The sequence below is a fragment of the Bufo bufo genome, chromosome 7, assembly GCF_905171765.1.
Source record: "Bufo bufo chromosome 7, aBufBuf1.1, whole genome shotgun sequence".
Lineage (NCBI taxonomy): Eukaryota > Metazoa > Chordata > Amphibia > Anura > Bufonidae > Bufo > Bufo bufo.
In genome coordinates, this window is record NC_053395.1 from 106,380,021 (window position 1) to 106,403,500 (window position 23,480).

The following is a 23,480-nucleotide window of genomic DNA, read 5'->3' on the forward strand; positions in this document are numbered from 1 at the left end:
TGTAGTTTGCAAAAACACCCCATATGTGATCTTAAACTACTATTTGGCTAAACGGCAGGACATAGAAGAAGGGGAACACCATATGGTTTTTGGAAGGCAGATTTTGCTGTACTGGTTTATTTACACGATGTACCCTTTCAAGCCCCCTGCTGCACCCCTAGAGTAGAAACTCTATAAAAGTGACCCCATCTAGGAAACTACGGGATAAGGTGGTTGTTGTTTTGGGACTATTTTAGGGTAAATATGATTTTTGGTTGCTCTATATTACACTTTTTTGAGGCAAGTTAACAAAAAATGTAAATTCTAAAATTGTTTCTACATTCGCGATTTAGTTTTGTGGAACACCTGTGACGAGGGGACATCCTCTGCGTCTGGAGGAAAGAAGGTTTGTACACAAACATAGAAAAGGATTCTTTACGGTAGGAGCAGTGAGACTATGGAACTCTCTGCCTGAGAAGGTGGTGATGGTGAGTACAATAAAGGAATTCAAGAGGGGCCTGGATGTATTTCTGGAGTGTAATAATATTACAGGATATAGCTACTAGAGAGGGGTTGTTGATCCAGGGAGTTATTCTGATTACCTGATTGGAGTCGGGAAGGAATTTTTTATTCTCCTAAAGTGATTAAAATTGGCTTCTACCTCACAGGTTTTTTTTGCCTTCCTCTGGATCAACCTGCAGGATGACAGGCCGAACTGGATGGACAAATGTCTTTTTTCGGCCTTATTTACTATGTTACCTAAAGGGTTAACAACGTTTTTAAAGTAACTTTTGAATACCTTGAGGGGTTTAGTTTCTTAGATGGGATCACTTTTTTGGAGTTTCTAGTCTAGGCTACATCAGGGGGGCTTCTAATGGGACATGGTGTAAATAAACCAGTCCATCAAAATCTGCCTTCCAGAAACCATATGGCGTTCCCTTCGTTCTATGCCCTGCCGTGTGGCTATATAGCCATTTACGACCATATATGGGGTGTTTCTGCAAACTACAGAATCTGGGCAATAAATATTTAGTTTTGTCTGTCTGTTAACCCTTGCTTTATTACCGGAAAAAAAGGTTTCAAATGGAACTTTTGCCCAAAAATGGGTTTTGGCACCGTTTTTATTTTATATTTTTAACGCTGTTCATCCGAGGGGTTTGGTCAAATGTTATTTTTATAGGGCAGATTCTTGCGGACGCGGCGATACCTAATATGTCTACATTTTAAAATTTATTTAGATTTTACACTATTATTATTTTAGGAACAAAACAAAACTATTTTAGTATCTCCATAGCCTGGGAGCTCCAGTTTTTTTCTTTTTGTTTGGCGACTATCTAATGTAGGGGCTCATTTTTTGCGGGATGAGATGGCCGTTTGGCACTATTTGGGGGTACATATGACTTTTTAATGGCTTGTTATTACACTTTTTGGATCCAACGTGACAATAAAAATGGCTTTTTTTGACAGTTTTTATTAGATTTTTTTGATGGCGTTTATCGAGGGGCTAGTTTGGGGTATTTTTATAGAGGAGATTTTTACGGACGCGGCGATGCCCAATATGTATGGCTCTCAGACTTTGGAGACACTAAACAGGCATCCTCAAACTGCGGCCCTCCAGATGTTGTAAAACTACAATTCCCACCATACCCTGCTGATAGCTGTAGGTTGTCTGGGCATGCTGGGAGTTATAGTTTTACAACATTCGGATGGCCGCAGTTTGAGGAATGTCCCTATGTTGCCAGTGCTTCGGGATACTACAAAAGCATTGTACAAGGCAACCTGTACCAAGTAGACCGCAACTTTTTTGTACCATGCCCAGGTTTTGTGCATGGCATTATATGTATTGAGGACTTGATCAGAGAGATCAACTCCTCCCATATACCGATTGTAGTCGACGATACAATCAGGCTTGAGGACCGTTGCCGCGGTACCTCGCACAGGGACAGGGGTGATGCTGTTACAGTGGATTGTGGACAGTATAAGGACATCCCTCTTGTCCTTATACCTGACCAGCAACAGGTTTCCACTGGTAATGGCACGGGTCTCACCCCTAGTAATAGGGGGTGGGCAGGGAGGTCACGCTGATTTTTCCGCACGGTCCCACAAGCGGACGTGGATCTGGCGGCAAGGGACCTGAACAAGGAAATGCTAGTATAAAAGTTATCCACGTACAAGTGGTAACCCTTATCTAGCAGTGGGTGCATAAGGTCCCACACGAGTTTCCCGCTAACACCCAGAGTGGGGGGACATTCTGGGGGTTGAATACGGGAATCTCGCCCCTCGTACACACAAAATTTGTAAGTGTACCCTGAGGTACTCTCACAAATTTTGTACAGTCGTGGCCATAAGTTTTGAGAATTACATAAATATTGGAAATTGGAAAAGTTGCTGCTTTAGTTTTTATAATAGCAATTTGCATATACTCCAGAATGTTATAAAGAGTGATCAGATGAATTGCATAGTCCTTCTTTGCCATGAAAATTAACTTAATCCCAAAAAAACCTTTCCACTGCATTTCATTGCTGTCATTAAAGGACCTGCTGAGATCATTTCAGTAATCGTCTTGTTAACTCAGGTGAGAATGTTGATGAGCACAAGGCTAGAGATCATTATGTCAGGCTGATTCGGCTAAAATGGCAGACTTGACATGTTAAAAGGAGGGTGATGCTTGAAATCATTGTTCTTCCATTGTTAACAATGGTGACCTGCAAAGAAACGCGTGCAGCCATCATTGCGTTGCATAAAAATGGCTTCACAGGCAAGGATATTGTGGCTGCTAAGATTGCACCTCAATCAACAATTTATAGGATCATCAAGAACTTCAAGTTAAGAGGTTCAATTCTTGTTAAGAAGGCTTCAGGGCGTCCAAGAAAGTCCAGCAAGCGCCAGGATCGTCTCCTAAAGAGGATTCAGCTGCGGGATCGGAGTGCCACCAGTGCAGAGCTTGCTCAGGAATGGCAGCAGGCAGGTGTGAGCGCATCTGCACGCACAGTGAGGCGAAGACTTTTGGAAGATGGCCTGGTGTCAAGAAGGGCAGCAAAGAAGCCACTTCTCTCCAAAAAAAAACATCAGGGACAGATTGATCTTCTGCAGAAAGTTTGGTGAATGGACTGCTGAGGACTGGGGCAAAGTCATATTCTCCGATGAAGCCTCTTTCAGATTGTTTGGGGCATCTGGAAAAAGGCTTGTCCAGAGAAGAAAAGGTGAGCGCTACCATCAGTCCTGTGTCATGCCAACAGTAAAGCATCCTGAGACCATTCATGTGTGGGGTTGCTTCTCATCCAAGGGAGTGGGCTCACTCACAATTTTGCCCAAAAACACAGCCATGAATAAAGAATGGTACCAAAACACCCTCCAAAAGCAACTTCTTCCAACAATCCAACAACAGTTTGGTGAAGAACAATGCATTTTCCAGCATGATGGAGCACCGTGCCATAAGGCAAAAGTGATAACTAAGTGGCTCGGGGACCAAAACATTGACATTTTGGGTCCATGGCCTGGAAACTCCCCAGATCTTAATCCCATTGAGAACTTGTGGTCAATCCTCAAGAGGCGGGTGGACAAACAAAAACCCACTAATTCTGACAAACTCCAAGAAGTGATTATGAAAGAATGGGTTGCAATCAGTCAGGAATTGGCCCAGAAGTTGATTGAGAGCATGCCCAGTCAAATTGCAGAGGTCCTGAAAAAGAAGGGCCAACACTGCAAATACTGACTCTTTGCATAAATGTCATGTAATTGTCGATAAAAGCCTTTGAAACGTATGAAATGCGTGTAATTATATTTTACTACATCACAGAAACAACTGAAACAAAGATCTAAAAGCAGTTTAGCAGCAAACTTTGTGAAAACTAATATTTGTGTCATTCTCAAATCTTTTGGCCACGACTGTACATTTTCACGCCATACCTCGCCCGCTTAGTGGGAATGTATTGGCGTAAACTGAGTCTCCCCTTGAACGCAACGAGAGACTCCTCAACCGCGACCTCCCTTCCAGGTACGTAGGCCTGCGCAAATTTGTCCCCGAAGTGATCGATGACCAGCCGTATCTTATACAGACGGTCATAGGCAGACATTTTTGGATGGCCTCAAACCGGGGGCGTGTCATGGCCATACTGCAGAGTGGGGTCTGGTAGAGGACGTCCCCACTCCAGTATTGCCTGACACTGGGTTTTTGCACTAGTCCCATGTGCAGCACGAGGCCCCAAAATGTCCTCATCTCTGCTGCACTGACCGGCGTCCAGCCACCGGGTCTAGCCAAAAAGGAGCCCGGGTGCTGAGCAACGAACTGTTGGGCGTACAGGTTCGTCTGCTCCACCATCTGATTCACAAATGGGTCACTGAAAAAAAACCTAAAAAAGTCAATTTCAGTGAAGCCCATTGTGGGAATCTGGATTCCTGGATTGCCAACAAAATCCGGAATCTCGGGCTCAAAATCCACTGGGGGACACCAGCTAAGTTCACCAGCAGGGAGGCTCGTACTGGTGTGGGCCACAGGGTCCCTAGCATGTGGGGCCCCTGGCTCTGCCTGGCGGCGTCTCCGCCGCCTTGGGGGCTCATCGTCATCAGAGGAGGATGCGGATGACAAGAGGAACGTGGGGTCATCCTCATCCTCACTGGGGCTCTCGGAGTCGGAGGAAAGCTGGGCGTATGTCTCCTCCACGAGAACATCCAGTGGGCCATGGGTATGTGTGTGTGTGTATGTGCGTGCGTGTAAAACTTTATTGTATGTGCGTGTGTGTGGGGGCACGGGTGTTCACTTACTAAAAAGTAAAAAAAATAAAATGGACAAGTGTGTGTTAGAAATTTTTTTTTTCAAACTTGCTGATCAGCGGTACAAAGCTGATCAGCGGTGGGGCGGGCGATGCGCTAAGAGTGCCGGCCACAGTCAGCGCACACAAAAAATGGGTACAGACGGGGGGATCGCAGGAGCTGGTGAGGACGGTGCTGGATGGTGCAGGTGCAGCAGCAGGAAGAGGAGGTGAGAGGAGCGCCAGGAGTTTGAATCTCCCGCCTCTCTCCAGCACCAAGGACAGCACCACGGCCAGCAACGCCGCCCACAAATGCTCGGACTGTGATTGGTGGTGTGTAATCACACCACCGATCACCGTTCTTTTCCGGTTCATCGGGTCACCGGAGACCCGAATGTACCGGAAACGCAGAAAACCGCATGTTTGAATTGACCTGCGGTTTGCTGCGATCGCCAACACGGGGGATCACATGACCCCCCCGGCGTTGTGACAGGAGTCCCGCTGAATGATTTCAGCGGACATCCTGTTCCGATTAACCCCCACCGCGCCGCAATGTAGTTTTAAACCCATGACGTACCGGTACGTCATGGATCTTTACGGACTCGGGAACCATGCCGTACCAGTACGTCATGGGTCCCTAAGGGGTTAAACCCCAGGGACAGACCTTATGCCTTAGACGCCTTCGCCATCCGTTGGCATTGGAAGCTATGCTATGCCTTCCCTCCGCTTCCTTTAATCCCAAAGGTAATCCAAAAAATTCGCCAGGACAAGGCCACAGTAATCGTGATCGTTCCCCTATGGCCGAAGAGGAGCTGGTTCGCATCTCTCCAGAGATACTCCCTCCAGAATTCCTGCCCCTTCCTATACGGGGGGGATCTACTCCATCAGGGTCCGGTTCTACACCCAAACCCACAGCTTCTGAAACTAGCAGCATGGATCCTGAGACCCAGACTCTAAAACAACAGGGCTTATCAGATAAAGTTATAACTACCTTGAAAGCCTCCAGGAAGAACGTAACATCCGCATTCTACCTTAAAATCTGGAAGCGCTTCTGCTCCTGGAGTGGCAACAAATCTCCACACCTACATAGACTCAACATTCAAAGAATCCTGGTTTTCCCGCAACAGGGTCTAGACCTGGGGCTTAGACCTTCTACCCTGAAGGTCCAAATCTCAGCCCTAAGTTGTTGTTTTTTACCAAGATATAGCTAGTCATCGTTGGGTCAGAAGATTCATTAGAGCAGCTACCAGACTTTGTCCAACAATCACCTCCCGTGTCCCCTCCTGGGATTTAAATATTGTCCTTACGGGTCTCACTCTACCACCATTTGAACCCATTACCGATTGTCCAATAAAATTATTGTCCCTAAAGACCGCCTTCCTAATTGCAATAACCTCGGCCCGCAGATTAGGCGAGTTGCAGGCTCTATCCGTTGGGGAACCCTACCTTCGTGTCCTGGATGATATGATCATTCTCCGACTCGACCCAGGCTTTCTCCCTAAAGTTGTATCCAGCTTTCATCGGAGCCAGGAAATTACCCTACCTTCCTTTTGTCAACACCCCTCTAATGACAGAGTCTTCCTCCCACTCCTCTGGACGTTAGACGGGCAGTTCTAGACTATATTTCTGCTACCGAATAGTTCAGAAAATCCGACAACTTACTAGTACTCTTTGTAGGAAAGTACAAGGGCCAGAAAGCCTCCCGGTCTTCTATAGCTAGATGGATCAGTGAAACCATTTGCCTGTGTTACCAAATTCAAAATCTTCCATGTCAGTCAACATTAGGGCCCATTCCACTAGGGCCATGTCTTCCTCTCAGGCAGAGCGAGCTGGCGCCTCCCTGGAAGAAATATGTCGAGCTGCCACTTGGTCCAGCATCCATACATTTATAAAACACTACCGCCTGGATCTTTCCAGATCCTCTGATCTGTCCTTTGGGCGGAAAGTCCTCCAGGCTGTAGCCCCCCCTTAACTGATATATTTTGTATATCTCCTGTATGCCGTCGTGATGATGCTATGGAAAAAACAGAATTAGACTTAATGGTAATTTTGTTTCCATGAGATCATCACGACGGCACGTTATTCCCTCCCTACATATATTTTTACATTTTTAACTTTTGGAGGGTCTCCAGAAGGTATGAAATAGTACCTTCTCCACTGTTTGTTAATTTTTCACCACCAGGTTACTCTGTGTGATTTTGGAAGCACTGGTGTTGGTGGTGGGAGGGGGGTATTTAACCTTTCTCTGTTCCTGCCCCTACAGAGGTCAGGGGTCAATCTCCTTGTATGCCGCCATGATGATCTCATGGAAACAGAATTACCGGTAAGTCTAATTCCGTTTTTTATTTTATTCATAGACTCAGAAAACCCTTTAACAAGAGCAATCTCCCTACCCTAAAATGCCATCCTATTTATGATGGGGGGCTCATCACCTGACCAACCAGTGAATTCTTGAATAAAGTCATTTATTTCTAAAGATATTGGGGGAATTTATCATGAGGGGAAAATTTGAAGTCCGTTTTGCTTGAGTCTGGGTTGAAGTACTTTATGCCACATTTATCAAATGTCTCATGTTACTTGATAAATTTTGCTTATCCTTAGACCTAACACTTTTGTCTAGAGAATGTACTCCAGTTTTCCTACTGCACCTTCCTCCTGGAGTGAGATTGTGACTTTTAAAAAAAGTCACAATGATAAATCTGGACTGAAACTCATTAACATAGGTAACCACACTCACTTTTGCACCCACATTACTTACTGGAGTGAGTGGTGTTAAAATACAAAAAGTCGCAAAATTTTGCTTAAACGAGCGCAAAAAAGTCGCAAAAGCTCTATTTTTGCAACTTTTTGACACCAGAATTTTGGAGTGAAGGTATGATAAATCAGAGCCATTGGCCACAGGAGTGCCAAAAATTGACCACCAATTGTTGAATTAATAGCACTGGCACAACATGCAGCAGTTTTATTTTTTTCTATAGTTCAAGTTTTGTGTAGGCCTGGTAAAAGTGTTCTCCCAGCTTGTGTTTGCTTTTGACAGTTGAGGCAAAATAAAATAAATTGTGGTAACTGTTACCAAGTAAGTGATGAGCAAATTTCTTGAAATTCATTTCGGGTCCAATACTGATAGAAAGGTCAGAAAATTCATTTCAGGTCTGAATCGATTTTACCCGAATCAAAAGTTCTCCAGTTGGCCTGAAAACTGGCATATGAAACTCTGAAGTCTCCTAGGATCCATATATTTTTTTTCTTGTATCATTCTCTTCCTACCCCCCATCCCCCACACCCTTTTAAACTCTTTATTTCAATGACCGCAAAAATAAATGTCAGAGTGATAATGAAATATATGGCTACAGGCAAACACATGGTTGATTGGGTTAACAAAAGCATGTTTAAAGGGAACCTGTCACCTCCAAAACACATATAAAACCGACATTATTACCTTACAGTATCCCCCAGTGTGTTAATAATCATGTGTTTCATTCCTCTATCGGTTGCTGCATACTTTATAAAAACGCTGTTTTAATCTCCATCTTCAGACCTAGCTTAGTCAAGGGGGCAGCGGCCTCCTTGCTTCAAGTCAAGCTAAGCCCGTCCCTTACTCCTTGTTACTGCGTGATCCCGTCCCAGGCTCCCGCAGTCAGCCGGCTGCTATTCTCACTGTGCATTCGCCGCTGCCTCCTTGCACTTAAGCTAGAGTGATACTCAATACCATTCAATACCACGAGAAAAAAAATAAACAAACAAAAAAGACGCGTGCATTCCGCATTTTATGGAACATCCTGCCCATAATAGAACAGTCTTATCCTTTTTTTGAAGGGGGGGGACAAGGTTACTAAAAAAATTCGCGCAGTTTAAAAATGTTTTTTTCTGGTGCGGCGTTCACCGCATAGGAGATATATTTTTTTTATATTTTGGACTTGGCGATATGTAATATATTTTAAAAGGAAAATTAGGAAAGGAGGTGATTTAAACTTAATATTGGTGTTTTATTTTAAACTTTTTTTTTACTTTTTATTTAATAACCATTAGCCCCCTTAGGGGCTAGAACCTGGGATCTTTTAATCCCTTATACTATTCACTCTTATAGAGCTCTATTAGGGTGAATATGAGTTTACACTGTCCCTGCTGCCCTGTGCTTTGTGCAAACAGCAGCAGGGAGCTTGCCATGGCCACAAAGGCTTAAGTAGCGTCCTAGCTGCCATGGTAACCGATCAGAGCCTCGCAACTTTACTGCTTGGGCTGCGATCGGAAGCTGCCACATCACCACCAATGAGGAGGGGACCCTGTGGCCACTGCCACCAATGACTATAATACTGGGGGAGATTGTGGAGGGAGTGCACTGCACCACCAATAAATATAATTAACCCAATAATTCAAGTGTAAGCTGCGGTTGCCGGCGGCGGTATCACATACCCAACACCTGAGGAGTTAATTGCTGCTGTTTGGCGGATTGCATCTGCTTGTCATAGAGGCCAGGTGCCGTGTATGTGATACCACCACCAGCACCCACAGCCTATACTTGTATTTAAAGGTTAGTTATTTTCATTGGTGGCACAGTCCCCAAACCCCCTCCCCTCCTCCTCCCCTCTCTCTCCTCCTTGGTTTCAGCGGCAGCTGTGCTGCTAAAGGGAACATGGTGCGTCATGAGAACGGTGCGTGCCATGTTCTCTGATACTAGGCTGTGCAGTAGCGCATCCTAGTATCGTTAAATGGCTAATCCCGGTATTTTATTTATCCGGGTACAAAAAATAAACTTGTGACAAAAAATAAAAACTTCCATGAACTTACTATGCCCATCAGCGAATACCTTGGGATGTCTTCTTTCCAAAATGGGGTCACTTGTGGGGTAGTTATACTGCCCTGGCATTCTAGGGGCCTAAATGTGTGGTAAGGAGTTTGAAATCAAATTCTGTAAAAAATGGCCAGTGAAATCTGAAAGGTGCGCTTTGGAATATGGGCCCCTTTGCCCACCTAGGCTGCAAAAAAGTGTCACACATGTGGTATCTCCGTATTCAGGAGAAGTTGGGGAATGTGTTTTGGGGTGTCATTTTACATATACCCATGCTGGGTGAGAGAAATATCTTGGCAAAAGACAACTTTGTATAAAAAAATGGTAAAAGTTGTCTTTTGCCAAGATATTTCTCTCACCCAGCATGGGTATAGGTAAAATGACACCCCAAAACACATTCCCCAACTTCTCCTGAGTACGGCAATACCAGATGTGTGACACTTTTTTTGCAGCCTAGATGCGCAAAGGTGCCCAAATTCCTTTTAGGAGGGCATTTTTAGACATTTGGATACCAGACTTCTTCTCACGCTTTGGGGCCCCTAGAATGCCAGGGCAGTATAAATACCCCACATGTGACCCCATTTTGGAAAGAAGACACCCCAAGGTATTCAATGAGGGGCATGGCGAGTTCATAGAATTTTTTTTTTTTTGGCACAAGTTAGCGGAAATTGATATTTTTTATTTTTTTCTCACAAAGTCTCCCTTTCCGCTAACTTGGGACAAAAATTTCAATCTTTCATGGACTCACGGAATACCTGGGGGTGTCTTCTTTCCGAAATGGGGGTCACATGTGGGGTATTTATACTGCCCTGGCATTCTAGGGGCCCTAAAGCGTGAGAAGAAGTCTGGAATATAAATGTCTAAAAATTTTTACGCATTTGGATTCCGTGAGGGGTATGGTGAGTTCATGTGAGATTTAATTTTTTGACACAAGTTAGTGGAATATGAGACTTTGTAAGAAAAAAATAATAATTTCCGCTAACTTGGGCCAAAAAAATGTCTGAATGGAGCCTGACAGGGGGGTGATCAATGACAGGGGGGGTGATCAATGACAGGGGGGGTGATCACCCCCCTATAAGGCTCCATTCAGATGTCCGTATGTGTTTTGCGGATCCGATCCATGTATCCGTGGATCCGTGAAAATCATACGGACATCTGAATGCAGCCTGACAGGGGGGGTGATCAATGACAGGGGGGTAATCAATGACAGGGGGGTGATCAGGGAGTCTATATGAGGTGATCACTACAGTCATTAATCATGCCCCTGTAAGGCTCCATTCAGACGTCCGTATGCGTTTTGCGGATCCGATCCATCTATCAGTGGATCCGTAAAAATCATGCGGACGTCTGAATGGAGCTTTACAGGGGGTGATCAATGACAGGGGGGTGATCAATGACAGGGGGGGTGATCAATGACAGGGGGGTGATCAGGGAGTCTATATAGGGTGATCACCCCCCTGTCTTTGATCACCCCCCTATAAGGCTCCATTCAGATGTCCGTATGTGTTTTGCGGATCCGATCCATCTATCAGTGGATCCGTAAAAATCATGCGGACGTCTGAATGGAGCTTTACAGGGGTGTGATCAATGACGGGGGTGATCAGGGAGTCTATATGGGGTGATCACCACAGTCATTGATCACGCCCCTGTAAGGCTCCATTCAGACGTCCGTATGCGTTTTGCGGATCCGATCCATCTATCAGTGGATCCGTAAAAATCATGCGGACGTCTGAATGGAGCTTTACAGGGGTGTGATCAATGACAGGGGGGTAATCAATGACAGGGGGGTGATCAGGGAGTCTATATGGGGTGATCACCACAGTCATTGATCACGCCCCTGTAAGGCTCCATTCAGACGTCCGTGTGCGTTTTGCGGATCCGATCCATCTATCAGTGGATCCGTAAAAATCATGCGGACGTCTGAATGGAGCTTTACAGGGGTGTGATCAATGACAGGGGGGTGATGAGGGAGTCTATATGGGGTGATCACCACAGGCATTGATCACGCCCCTGTAAGGCTCCATTCAGACGTCCGTGTGCGTTTTGCGGATCCGATCCATCTATCAGTGGATCCGTAAAAATCATGCGGACGTCTGAATGGAGCTTTACAGCGGTGTGATCAATGACAGGGGGGTGATCAGGGAGTCTATATGGGGTGATCAGGGCTGATCAGGGGCTAATAAGGGGTTAATAAGTGACGGGGGGGGTGTAGTGTAGTGGTGCTTGGTGCTACTTTACTGAGCTACCTGTGTCCTCTGGTGGTCGATCCAAACAAAGGGGACCACCAGAGGACCAGGTAGCAGGTATATTAGACGCTGTTATCAAAACAGCGTCTAATATACCTGTTAGGGGTTAAAAAAATCACATCTCCAGCCTGCCAGCGAACGATCGCCGCTGGCATGCTGGAGATCAACTCTCTTACCTTCCGTTCCTGTGAACGCGCGCCCCTGTGTGCGCGCGTTCACAGGAAATCTCGGCTCATGCGAGATGACGCCAATTGGCGTTAGCGTAGCCTGGGGGAGCCGCCGCAATGACGCCTTTCGGCGTTAGCGCGGCGGCAAGTGGTTAATGAGTGAAGATGCTTTCTTGTTTTTATACACACACACACACATACACACATTAGTGTCTGAAGAATCATTCACTTGTTCTGAGCAAGCATCCAAAAATCATGCCTTAATGGGGCAGATACCTGCCCATATTTATACATACAAAGGGCAGTGTCAAACAGTGTATTGTTATGAACACGCTTTTAAAAAATTATGCTTTAATGGAGGCAGATACCTGAACCCCATTTATGCACACACAAATATTAATGTCAGAATAAGCAGTGGCTTGTTCTATCAGGCTGCCAGCCAATCAGGGGGGCTGTGGGCAAGCCTCCCTTCCAGGGTCATGTGACTCAGTCTTCATCCTCCCTGCGCTTTTAAAAGTAAAATGGCAGGCACAGTTTTGCGTGATTTGTTTGAAACAAATTGCCAAAACTTAAGATTCATTTGACAGAAGAATTTTCATGAAATTCGTAAAGAATCCAATTCATTTACAATTCACATACAGTTGTGTTCAAAATTATTCAACCCCCGCTGAAATTGAGTGTTTTGGCCAGTTTGACATTGATTTTGATCATTTCAGTCATCTTGTTTACAATTAAATCAAACAGGCCCTTGTAAGTCAGACAAATATAACATAACATTTATAATGAAATAACCACAAATGTTTTTTCTGTGCTCACATCATTATCAATTTTATTCAACCCCCAAGTGACATTCAATCTTAGTACTTAGTACAACATCCTTTTCCAGTTATAACAGCTTTTAAACGTGAAGCATAGCTTGACACAAGTGTCTTGCAGCGATCTACGGGTATCTTCGCCCATTCTTCATGGGCAAAAGCCTCCAGTTCAGTCACATTCTTAGGCTTGCGCGCTGCAACTGCTTTCTTTAAGTCCCACCAGAGGTTCTCAATCGGATTTAAGTCTGGTGACTGCGATGGCCACTTCAAAATGTTCCAGCCTTTAATCTGCAACCATGCTCTAGTGGACTTGGAGGTATGCTTGGGATCATTGTCCTGTTGAAAGGTCCAACGTCTCCCAAGCCTCAGGTTTGTGACGGACTGCATCACATTTTCATCCAATATCTCCTGGTACTGAAGAGAATTCATGGTACCTTGCACACGCTGAAGCTTCCCTGTACCTGTAGAAGCAAAACAGCCCCAAAGCATGATTGACCCCCCACCATGCTTCACAGTAGGCAAGGTGTTCTTTTCTTCATAGGCCTTGTTCTTCGTCCTCCAAACATAGCATTGATCCATGGGCCCAAACAGTTCTAATTTTGTTTCATCAGTCCACAGAACACTATCCCAAAACTTTTGTGGTTTGTCCACATGACTTTTGGCATACTGCAGTCGACTCTTCTTATTTTTTGGAGACAGCAAGGGGGTGCGCCTGGGAGTTCTGGCATGGAGGCCTTCATTACGCAGTGTGCGCCTTATTGTCTGAGCTGAAACTTCAGTACCCACATCTGACAAATCTTTTTTCAGTTCCTCAGCAGTCACATGGGGACTTTTCTCCACTTTGCGCTTCAGGTAGCGCACAGCAGTCGAAGTCAGCATCTTCTTTCTGCCACGACCAGGTAGCGTTTCAACAGTGCCCTTTGCCTTGAATTTGCGAATGATGCTTCCTATGGTGTCTCTTGGTATGTTTAACATCTTTGCAATCTTCTTATAGCCATTGCCCTTCCTGTGAAGAGAAATCACCACTTCTCTTGTCTTCCTGGACCATTCTCTTGACTTCACCATGTTTGTAAACACACCAGTAAATGTCTAGAAGGAGCTGAGTATCACAGTCCTTTTAAATCTGCCTAATTGGTGCTTATTATGCTTGATTGCTGCTCCTTGACATCCACAGGTGTTTTCAATACCTCATCGAAAACACTTGAATGAACCTCTGTTCTCAAGAGTGGTAGTCTTTAAGGGGTTGAATAATTGAGTCAATGAAGAAATCACAAAAAAAACATTTAATACTGTATTACAAAAACAATTGATGTCATTTTAGTTGCATTTGTTTCTTTAAAAAGTCCTTGTAAGATTTCATTCTGAACACAATTACAAATGTACACTAAATTCCCTAAAACCCTTTACAGCATTGGGGGTTGAATAATTTGGAACACAACTGTATCTCTATTACCAGTGCTTTCACATACATTGAAATTTAAAATAATCCCTGTATTGTTGAAAATGTTTGAGATCCAGTAGAACCCCACTGTTAGATTCATATACAATTATTCTGCAGTAAGTATCAACAAATTTCTTCTGTATCCAGTTGAATCAGAACCATTGTTCCAATCATTATGTGGGTTCTTATGGTATTTACTAGTCCCTTCTTTTCTTCTACAGGTTGCTGATTATATTCCTCAACTAGCTAAATTTAGTCCTGACCTGTGGGGTGTTTCACTTTGTACAGTAGATGGTCAAAGGTAAGTAAAAATGTACAGATACTTACTTCTGCTATATGTTGTTCATGTTCTTAGCTTCTCTTTTAACACCTTTAATAAACCCTGATGTGTGACGCAAGGATAACAGGTCACCTGAGAATGAGAAACAGCAACAAAAAATCATAATTAGAATCCATCATTCGAAAATGAGAACTTTTGCTTTGGTCAAAAAGGCCAAGACACCCTATTGTCAAAAAAGGGTCAAAGAGTTGTATGAGGTTAGAAAATAGAAACTGATTGTTTTTTGTTGTAGAAACTAATTCATGTCCGTCATTGCTTGTGTTTGATATTCCAGTTCAGACACATTCAAGAGCATATAAAATACCCAATAGACCATGGACTAATAGTGCTGTTTATGTGGGAAAAATATTTGCTTTTCTTCTACTGTAATTAATCAAAATTTAATTTGATTTAACTTTATCACTAAATTAAGCATGTACAAATTTGCTTTGATAATTTTAGTTTTTTACTGTGTACACATTGTTCAGTAAGACTAGTCTGTTCCAGCAGAGGAGTAGACTACCAGAATAACTGCATCAGACATAGCCATACACTGCCGGGGCCTGTCAGATCCCCATTCATTATAATGTGAACCATCAAGTTTCTGGCACGAATGCTAGCTTTTATGCCGGAAAAATACCACTGCATGCATGTGGAAATAGCCTAAGCATTGTAATTTTAGACTACAATTTTTTGTGGCCTTTTTCTTACCTTTTACGTCGACGTTACTGCCGGAAGATACACCAAATTTTTAATGGGGGATGTGCCTCGTCATAAATTAGGCGTATCTTTGGTAGTCCTTGTATTTTGACAACATTTACGCTTTTTTTCCTGCCTTAAAATTAGTAGATTTGCCAGAGCCTGACCCAGCTCCCACCACTCTCTTGAGAATCCTATGTATTGAACATGGCGTAAAAATGTCCGTGCAACAAATATCTACAAAAAAAGAAGTAGTGTGCCAATTTTACGTGAAAAAGAGGCATAAACTGTTCAGAAATGACCCCTGTGTATATAATCAGAGAGAGGGCCATAGCAGACTGGAAACTTGTGCTAAGTGTCTGCTGATTTCCAAGTGTCTGTTTCTAACTTATTTTAAAAGAAAAAAAATTATAATATTTTGTTGGTGCTGAATGTGATTCTGTGCATTGGTTGAGTGGTTGTTTATAGGATATGGCAAGGTTCTTTTGTTTTAGGGCTCATGCACACGAACGTATCTTCTTTCCGTGTCCGTTCTGTGTTTTTGCGGACAATATGCGGAACAATTCATTTCACTGGGTCCGCAAAAATAAATAAATACGGAAGTTACTCTGTGTGGATTCCTTTTCCATATGTCAGTTCTGCAAAAAAGAACATGTCCTATTATTGTCCGCATAACAGAAAAGGATAGGACTGTTCTATTGGGGCCAGCCGCTCAGTCTTGCAAAATATGGAATGCACACCGATGTCATCCGTATTTTTTGCGGACACCAAAATACATATGGTCGTGTGCATGAGCCCTTAGGCAGATCCATATGACACAATTTAAAAGTACCTTTTTTTTCCTTTACTGTGCACCTTATTAAGGGGTGGGGTGCTAGAAATTAAAGTACACCTTTTGAGGGCAAATATTTTTTTAGGATTAAATATTACTCATTTTGGGCAAAAAAATATTGAGCTGTTCTGTCACAAAGTTTGTCTAGCTGTGTGAATCGTACTTTTTACTTTCACTTGTGCTGGTCATCTAATAGCCCTTATCTCTAATTTAGTAACAGATTATAAACACTTATTTAAAGAAGACCTTTCACCTGGATATCCTTCCTCTAATTAATATCCTACCTTATAGTGCGGCCCCCACTGACTTGGCACTTTTTTATTTTCTAAAGAACTGCACTTCCGGTTCCGGCGCTGGAATGTAGGGCAGTGGTGTGAGGAACTCCGGTTCACGCTCTCCCTAAACCTGCATATACTTGCATGAAAACCCCCCAGCTACCTCTGAAAGTTGTGGATTTTCATCCCCCTTTTATATCGGTGGCCCGTCCATGGAGAGATACCTGCTGAGAAGCAGCGGAAGACCGGCAAACGAGCAGGCAGGGTCTGAGTGCAGTGAAGGTAAAATGGCGCCGGATGAGCGCATGAATGCAGGTGAGTCCAAGACGCACTCCCCAGTCATGTTTGCAGGAGAACCAGGGCTGATAACTCCGAAAAGCCTTGGCACTATGCTGAGTTATAAAAGCCTGGCTGTTGAAGTAGCGAAACATCTTTCCCCAGACATTAAAGGGGTTATCCGACTTAAAAAAATATGTGTTAGGGCTGCTTTATACATCATTAAAGATGCATTTCTAATGTACTCACTTTATTGATTCTACCGTGTTTCCACACGGCCGATGTGGGTCACGTGACCCCTGACGTCACTCACCAGGCTCTGGCGATGATGTCTCGTTTACACGCCCTGCTTGAGGGAGTGGCCCGGCTCTGTAAATGAGACGTCAGAGCCTTTGGTGCCCGCCCCCTCTCTCCCTGTATCTGTCTGCCACGGCTCCTCTGAGGGATCGCGCATGCGCATCCTTACCAGGGCCGGCAGCCGTGAAGAAAGATTCCACGCTCCCTCCCTCTGATTCACCTGTGTGCCGTGCGTCTGGCGATCAAACAAATAAATTGGTGGCTAATTAATGCAGGAGGAGGGACGTGGGCTGCCTGCCCTGCTCCACTATTACCTGTGTATAATAATGACAGTCCTGGCCTGCGCTGTGTGCTACAATCTGTAATACTCATCGGAGGCTGCTGACCCTGCTGCGATCTCATTATCATAACAATAGCGCAGCAGAGCTGTCATTACCATACACAGTGTATGTAATGACAGCGCAGCACTGCAGGGCCGATAGTACTATGCAAAACAGAAGCTCCTGTTTTACAGAAAGAGTTAACAGGAGAGCTCTGATAAGGAAAGGGTTACCCAGGCGCTGCCAGTCGCTCTATTTCTGTAATCCAGGAGCAGGAATGAAGGACGAGCAGCTCATCCAATAAAAGAGAAAAGACAAGTCAGGACAGCCAATCAGATGAAAGACCCGCCCTCCCTGCAGTTTATACCGGAGAGTAAAGACATGTGCTTCTGCCTAGGCTCTTAGGTTTACCGGGAAGAGGAAGGTGGGGGACACTGCATTGTATATATTGTGTGTATGGGGGGAGGGGACACTGCATTGTGTATATTGTGTGTATGGGGGGATACATAGAGCCGCCATATAGCTTAGATTGATAGAGCCGCCATAGAGCTTAGATACATAGAGCTGCCATAGAGCCTGTGTATCTGCAATGTGACAGGAAGATCTTCTGCCTGTGTGAGCTAGGAGATGATCATGTGATTGTTTTTTTAAGCAATGTTAGGATGTGCAGAGCAGGGTGAGGGGAAGGTCAGATTGTTCACGCCCACAAATATTCATGAGGGAGAGCTCAGGCATTGTTGTTATACGCCCCCAGACGGTAACAGGCCACAACCCCCACGCGACAGCCTTCTCCCCCATTGCGCACAAAATGAGCGCTACATCGCCACCGCCTGACTCCCATCCTTTCCCGTCGAACACGGAGCGGGAAGACTCCCTATCGGCTGTGGGAGGCCATTTACCAGTGCAACGCGCCACGTGTCGGCTGCCATCTTGCCCACCAGCCGTGGAGCCTCTGTCCCCTAGACAGCAGCCCCCCATACCCCAGTCATGCCAACAACACCCTCAACAAAGGAGGGGAATTCTTGGGATTGGAGGGAGCATGTAAAGCAACTGCCGACTAGGCAGGAGATGGAACAATTCATAGTGCGCCTGGAGACTTCATATAAACAGGAACTCCACGCAATCTCCAGCAATATACAACTTATGGAAAAAAGAGTAGATGCTGTAGCTTCTCACCAAGAGGAATTATCTGCCAGAATAGATGATATAGAGAGTAAAGGGGACACCAGAGATCACCTTATCAGTCAGATATATCGGCTCCAGGAAGATACTGAAAATAGGAGCAGAAGAAACAACATAATGATTAGAGGGCTCCCGGAGTCTATCCCTACAGTAGATTTGATTCACATTTTACAGGACTTTTTCAAGAAAATCCTGGATAGAACCGTTACTGATGACCTGGAAATAGATAGGGCGCATAGGGCTCTGGCGCCTCCTAATACCAACCCTTCTAAGCCCAGGGACGTTATATGCCGTTTACACTACTATACGGTTAAAGAAGAAATCATGCGGAAGACGCGGAACCAGCCAACTATTGGTTTCAGAGACACTCACATCTCTTTATTACAGGATCTGTCCCGCTCTACTCTGCAACAATGTAGATCTCTTGCTGGAATGTCTGAGAGAAAGAGAAATCCCATACATGTGGGGATACCCCTTCCAGTTAGTGGTCCGATGCGGAGGCAAGCGTTTTGAATTGAGGGACCGCTCCGAGCTACCAGACTTCCTAGGCGCTTTAGGCCTGCCAGATGTTAATCTCCCGGATTGGCATGCAATCCCGCCCCTACCGACGTGCTTCTCGGTCTGGAGAGCAAAGAAGCCCGGATCAAGAATTGTGGCTAATTCTCAGAGACATCCAACTTGACCTTCTTTAGCCTAAAGATGGTTATATATTCTACAGTCGCGGCCAAATGTTTTGAGAGTTACATAAATATTGGAAATTGGAAAAGTTGCTGCTTAAGTTTTTATAATAGCAATTTGCATATACTCCAGAATGTTATGAAGAGTTATCAGATGAATTGCATAGTCCTTCTTTGCCATGAAAATTAACTTAATCCCCAAAAAAACTTTCCACTGCATTTCATTGCTGTCATTAAAGGATCTGCTGAGATCATTTCATTAATCGTCTTGTTAACTCAGGTGAGAATGTTGACGAGCACAAGGCTGGAGATCATTATGTCAGGCTGATTGGGTTAAAATGGCAGACTTGACATGTTAAAAGGAGGGTGATGCTTGAAATCATTGTTCTACCATTGTTAACCATGGTGACCTGCAAAGAAACGCGTGCAGCCATCATTGCGTTGCATAAAAATGGCTTCACAGGCAAGGATATTGTGGCTGCTAAGATTGCACCTCAATCAACAATTTATAGGATCATCAAGAACTTCAAGGAAAGAGGTTCAATTCTTGTTAAGAAGGCTTCAGGGCGTCCAAGAAAGTCCAGCAAGCGCCAGGATCGTCTCCTAAAGAGGATTCAGCTGCGGGATCGGAGTGCCACCAGTGCAGAGATTGCTCAGGAATGGCAGCAGGCAGGTGTGAGCACATCTGCACGCACAGTGAGGCGAAGACTTTTGGAAGATGGCCTGGTGTCAAGAAGGGCAGCAAAGAAGCCACTTCTTTCCAAAAAAAACATCAGGGACAGATTGATCTTCTGCAGAAATTTTGGTGAATGGACTGCTGAGGACTGGGGCAAAGTCATATTCTCAGATGAAGCCTCTTTCCGATTGTTTGGGGCATCTGGAAAAAGGCTTGTCCAGAGAAGAAAAGGTGAGGGCTACTATCAGTCCTGTGTCATGCCAACAGTAAAGCATCCTGAGACCATTCATGTGTGGGGTTGCTTCTCATCCAAGGGAGTGGGCTCACTCACAATTTTGCCCAAAAACACAGCCATGAATAAAGAATGGTACCAAAACACCCTCCAAAAGCAACTTCTTCCAACAATCCAACAACAGTTTGGTGAAGAACAATGCATTTTCCATCATGATGGAGCACCGTGCCATAAGGCAAAAGTGATAACTAAGTGGCTCGGGGACCAAAACATTGACATTTTGGGTCCATGGCCTGGAAACTCCCCAGATCTTAATCCCATTGAGAACTTGTGGTCAATCCTCAAGAGGCGGGTGGACAAACAAAAACCCACTAATTCTGACAAACTCCAAGAAGTGATTATGAAAGAATGGGTTGCTATCAGTCAGGAATTGGCCCAGAAGTTGATTGAGAGCATGCCCAGTCGAATTGCAGAGGTCCTGAAAAAGGGCCAACACTGCAAATACTGACTCTTTGCATAAATGTAATGTAATTGTCTTTAAAAGCCTTTGAAACGTATGAAGTGCGTGTAATCATATTTCACTACATCACGGAAACAACTGAAACAAAGATCTAAAAGCAGTTTAGCATCAAACTTTGTGAAAACTAATATTTGTGTCATTCTCAAAACTTTTGGCCACGACTGTACAATACATAGAGTCTCTAAAATACCGGGGTCTCTTATCAGTTAGTGCTCTGCAGTGGAGCCGGAGGCCCTCTGGCAGCACAATGATTCAGTATGTGCCTGTTTGTTACTATAGAGGGCAGTTAATTGTTATATTTCATGTTATTTAGCTCTAGCCTAAGGTTTGTTATATATTCTACAATACATAGTCTCTCTAAAATCTGGTCTCCCACTAGCCAGTGCTCTGCAGTAGAGCCAGAGACCGTCTGGTAACACATTGATTTATTATATTCCTGTTTGTTACTAAGGAAGGGAGTTGAGTGTTATATTATGTTGTTTAGACTTCTGACCGAAGCGATGGATAACCGTAACTTAGGATAGCTCCTTAGCTAATCCATAGCAATCCTTCTTGCATTATAGATAGGCATACGCTGACTAAATGTCTAAGTCCTCTTATTAGGTGACTCAGAGTAAGGAACGGCTATTAGTTTAAGGAAAATGTGTCTAGCCTCGTGGCGGTCTCTTCAGCTGTTATTAGAAGACCGACCCCATATAGGATATCGGGGATTCAACATCAAAGATACTGTCGGATTTACAGAAAGAAAAAGCTCAAATCATACTGCTACAGGAAACTCACTTTAAGACACACCATATCCCACGTTTTCGCATAGCACTAATCCTGCAGCTAAAGCTAGGGGAGTCTCCATTGCCTTCCATAAATCCTTCACTTGTTCTGTTATAGATTCCAGATCCTGTGACAAAGGAAGATATGTCTTCGTCAAGTTGACAGTCCATGGGAGAACGTACACAATTGGTAACATTTACCTGCCAAACTCGGGACAGGGTAAGACCTTTGCCTCTATGTCTAGATTGGATTCCTTCATAGAGGGAGTTCTCCTTCTTGGGGGCTACTTCAATCTGACTATAAATCCGAAGCTTGACACATCCCTGGGCAGGTCCTTAGTGCCCTATTTATCAATATCCAGGGTACGCACAATCCTACACAGTAGAAGATTAGTGGATGTATGGAGAACCCTGCATCCAAGTGACAAAGATTACACCTACTTCTCTCTGGCTCACAACACTTACAGCAGGATTGACATATTTGCCATTTCTCATCATGCTCTAATGTTTCAACCCAAAGCTGCCATCGGCACAGCTTTGTGGTCGGACCATGCACCCATATTTCTCACCCTGGTACTACTTGACTTGGTGGCCAAGGAATGGACATGGCGACTTAATGAAATCCTGCTGAGAGATGCGGTGTCCAATAAGGTGATATAGGATGTGATTCGGAATTTCATGGGGAATCATGCTTTTGACACCACAGCCCCTCCTCTGCTGTTGGAATCATTAAAATGTGTAATACAGGGCACACTCGTACAGCACGGGTCTAGACTGAAAAAAGAAGAGGCGCATATCAAAAGATTAACAGATCGCTTACATGACTTAGAATCACTACACAAACAACTCATTACCCCCTCCCTCCTGGCGGAACTGACAACAATAAGAGATAATCTTAAAATAGCTATAGATAAACTAGAAAAGTAAAGAAAAGAAGCAGCACCCAAAAAGTATGCGGGTGCAAAAAATCCTCCTATCAGACCTGTGACCAAGGTCCAGATTGTAGATACAAGGCAAAAAACGAAGGCAGCACTCCAGATGGTGAAGAAAATGGAAGGTTTATTCACCCAACCAGCAGCAACGTTTCAGCTCTCTCTATGGAGCCTTTGTCCAGCTGAGTAACATGTTCACAGTAACATACATAAGTAGTGGCAGTGATTAACATGATTACAAATTAATTCATAATGTCATAGAAACAAATAAAATAAGTATACTAAAGTGCAGTCATATAAGTAGTGCAATTCATCTATACATCTGATGTGAATATAGTTGGGCATAAGTGAATACATAAAAATACATGATATAATTCATATTGTGTAGAATATACCCAAATCTTGCATGATTGGTAATCATTACAAAAGTGAACAGGTGTGTAAACATAATAAAATCAATTAAAAACCTTTGAAATGGAACAATGCTGGCTGAAGCGACATGGTGGAGACTGCTGGCATCCGGAAAAGACAACGGCGCATGCGCCGCACTGTCTGTTATCGCGAGACATGTACAGGAGCTGAGCACCATTATAGACCATAACAAAAATGGCCACTGTGGGAACATCGCATTTGGGCGCATGCGCAAGACAGCACTGTCGCCCATACAGCGTTTGACGTCACTGAGTGATAGAACATGTACGCAGTGTTCAGCAGAAAAGCCGATCCATTTATCGGGGGCCGGCGGTTCAATGCCGGTCACCGCCAGGACATCTGTATCGACAGGGGGGTGTGGCTGTCATACCAACTCCACCCTGTCCAGATATATCGGCGCATCCGCTCCATAACGCTCATGACTACCATGTAGTGACAAATCCACAAAGTGAGTTAATCACACTGGCATGAAAGAGCGCACGGATCCACTGCATCGGTAAACATATGGAAATATATGCAAAATAAAAAAAAGAGAGAAAGCAGGACAGCCTGCCCGTCTGTGTGATGTGACCCGAGACCCAAATAAAGGGGCTGGGGCCACACAAGACAGACAGGGACCGTCACTGAGCTGCCCAGCATCACATAATAATACGAGAATATATATGGGGATCGCCGACACAGTTCCTCCAGTCTTCACCATGTATGTCCATTCATAGTATACAGTCATAGTATTTTCCTATATAGGAAGAAGGAAACAAGGAAAAAAGGAGGGAAACCAATTAATATATGGCACATGTTATTTTCCATATACACAATCCAAACAGAAGAAAGAATATGCATAATCGGTAATTAGACA

General features: G+C 44.2%; 1 protein-coding gene across 1 annotated transcript in view; it reads left to right on the forward strand.

Annotated features, from left to right (window-relative positions):
* LOC121008604 (glutaminase kidney isoform, mitochondrial-like) overlaps window positions 1–23,480 on the forward strand; it is a 1,417,393-nt gene that overhangs the window by 268,289 nt on the left and 1,125,624 nt on the right. Inside the window, exon 5 of the mRNA XM_040441254.1 lies at window positions 14,410–14,489. Within this exon, the coding sequence (XP_040297188.1) occupies window positions 14,410–14,489 (80 nt within the window). The remainder of the gene's footprint in view (window positions 1–14,409; window positions 14,490–23,480) is intronic.